Source organism: Morus notabilis, unplaced genomic scaffold, assembly GCF_000414095.1.
Source record: "Morus notabilis unplaced genomic scaffold, ASM41409v2 Scaffold6635, whole genome shotgun sequence".
In the NCBI taxonomy this organism is placed as follows: Eukaryota; Viridiplantae; Streptophyta; class Magnoliopsida; order Rosales; family Moraceae; genus Morus; species Morus notabilis.
Genome location: NW_010360087.1, coordinates 1 through 1,101, shown reverse-complemented (window position 1 = coordinate 1,101; position 1,101 = coordinate 1). Strand labels below are relative to the sequence as shown.

General features: G+C 28.8%; 1 protein-coding gene across 1 annotated transcript; it reads left to right on the top strand.

Moving 5' to 3' along the window:
- Positions 1-10: 10 nt before the first annotated feature.
- On the top strand, positions 11-1,071 carry LOC112091184. Its single transcript, XM_024164151.1, has 3 exons — positions 11-139; positions 460-847; positions 964-1,071. The coding sequence occupies exons 1-3, from the start codon at positions 123-125 to the stop codon at positions 1,006-1,008; spliced, it is 450 nt and encodes a 149-aa protein (XP_024019919.1). The 5' UTR covers positions 11-122; the 3' UTR covers positions 1,009-1,071.
- Positions 1,072-1,101: the final 30 nt, after the last annotated feature.

The window sequence follows — 1,101 nt, the reverse complement described above, 5'->3', positions numbered from 1 at the left end:
ATATAGATTTCGTCATTCTATTCAGAGTTTGGATTATGTTGCTACATCAACGAGGCCAGCAATATCATTAGAAGACAAAAAAAACACAAATCGCATTACCATCGCAGAATTACGAGCATTAGATGCATTCCAAAATCGGGTACAAAGTTTATAAATATAGTCCATTAAATATAATATGTATATATATTGAATTAAACTGTTTCCTTTTCTACATAAAAGGAAACAAAATATACAGTTAGAGCAACTATAACTGACTTATATACACATCAAGGATGGTTTTACTATGCTTGCACAAAGTGTTATAGACAAGTATAAGAATCTAGAACATCATGGTGGTGTGACACCGATGGATATCTATCTACAATGCCACTTACTTGGTAATAGATTCTATTATAAAAAATAAGCACTTTAATTTTCTATTAACAAATACAATAAATATAATTTATTTTTCTTATACAGGTACAAAATAAATATACAAATTGAAGATAACACCGGAAAAACAGACGCTGTAATGTTCGGTAAAACAGTGCAGTCACTTATTAACAAAGTTTGCTCTACACTTACTTATGATGAGGGATACACTGATCGCTACATGATTCCTCCTATTTTAGAAGAAATAAGAGGAATATCAAAAATATTTGTCATACAGTTTCAGACTCGGGGAGCTTTTATTGATAAAGTTATTTTGAAGACTTTCAACGACGAGCAACCTCAGTTGTATTTATCACCTATAACAACTGCGTCTTCAAAAGAAACATCATCAGTTTCAAAGCCAATTCAGTCTGTTTCAGTCCCTCACGAATCTACTTCTTTCGCAAGTTCATCAAAAAAAAAGAAAACAAATCAGGTAAAATTATGTGGTATATGTTATATTAAATATTTTAATAAGTATGAACACGTTTATTAACAATTGTTATAATTTAATAATATTTATTTCCTTACTTCCTTCCTTCTTATCTGCAGCTCAGAAGAAACGACAAGCAAAAAGAAAAAGAAGTGATTATATGAATAAGTCTCTGTACATATATAAATAAGTATGTATATTTTTATGTACAAATGTAAACATCTAAATAAATATGTGTATATATTTATATATATATA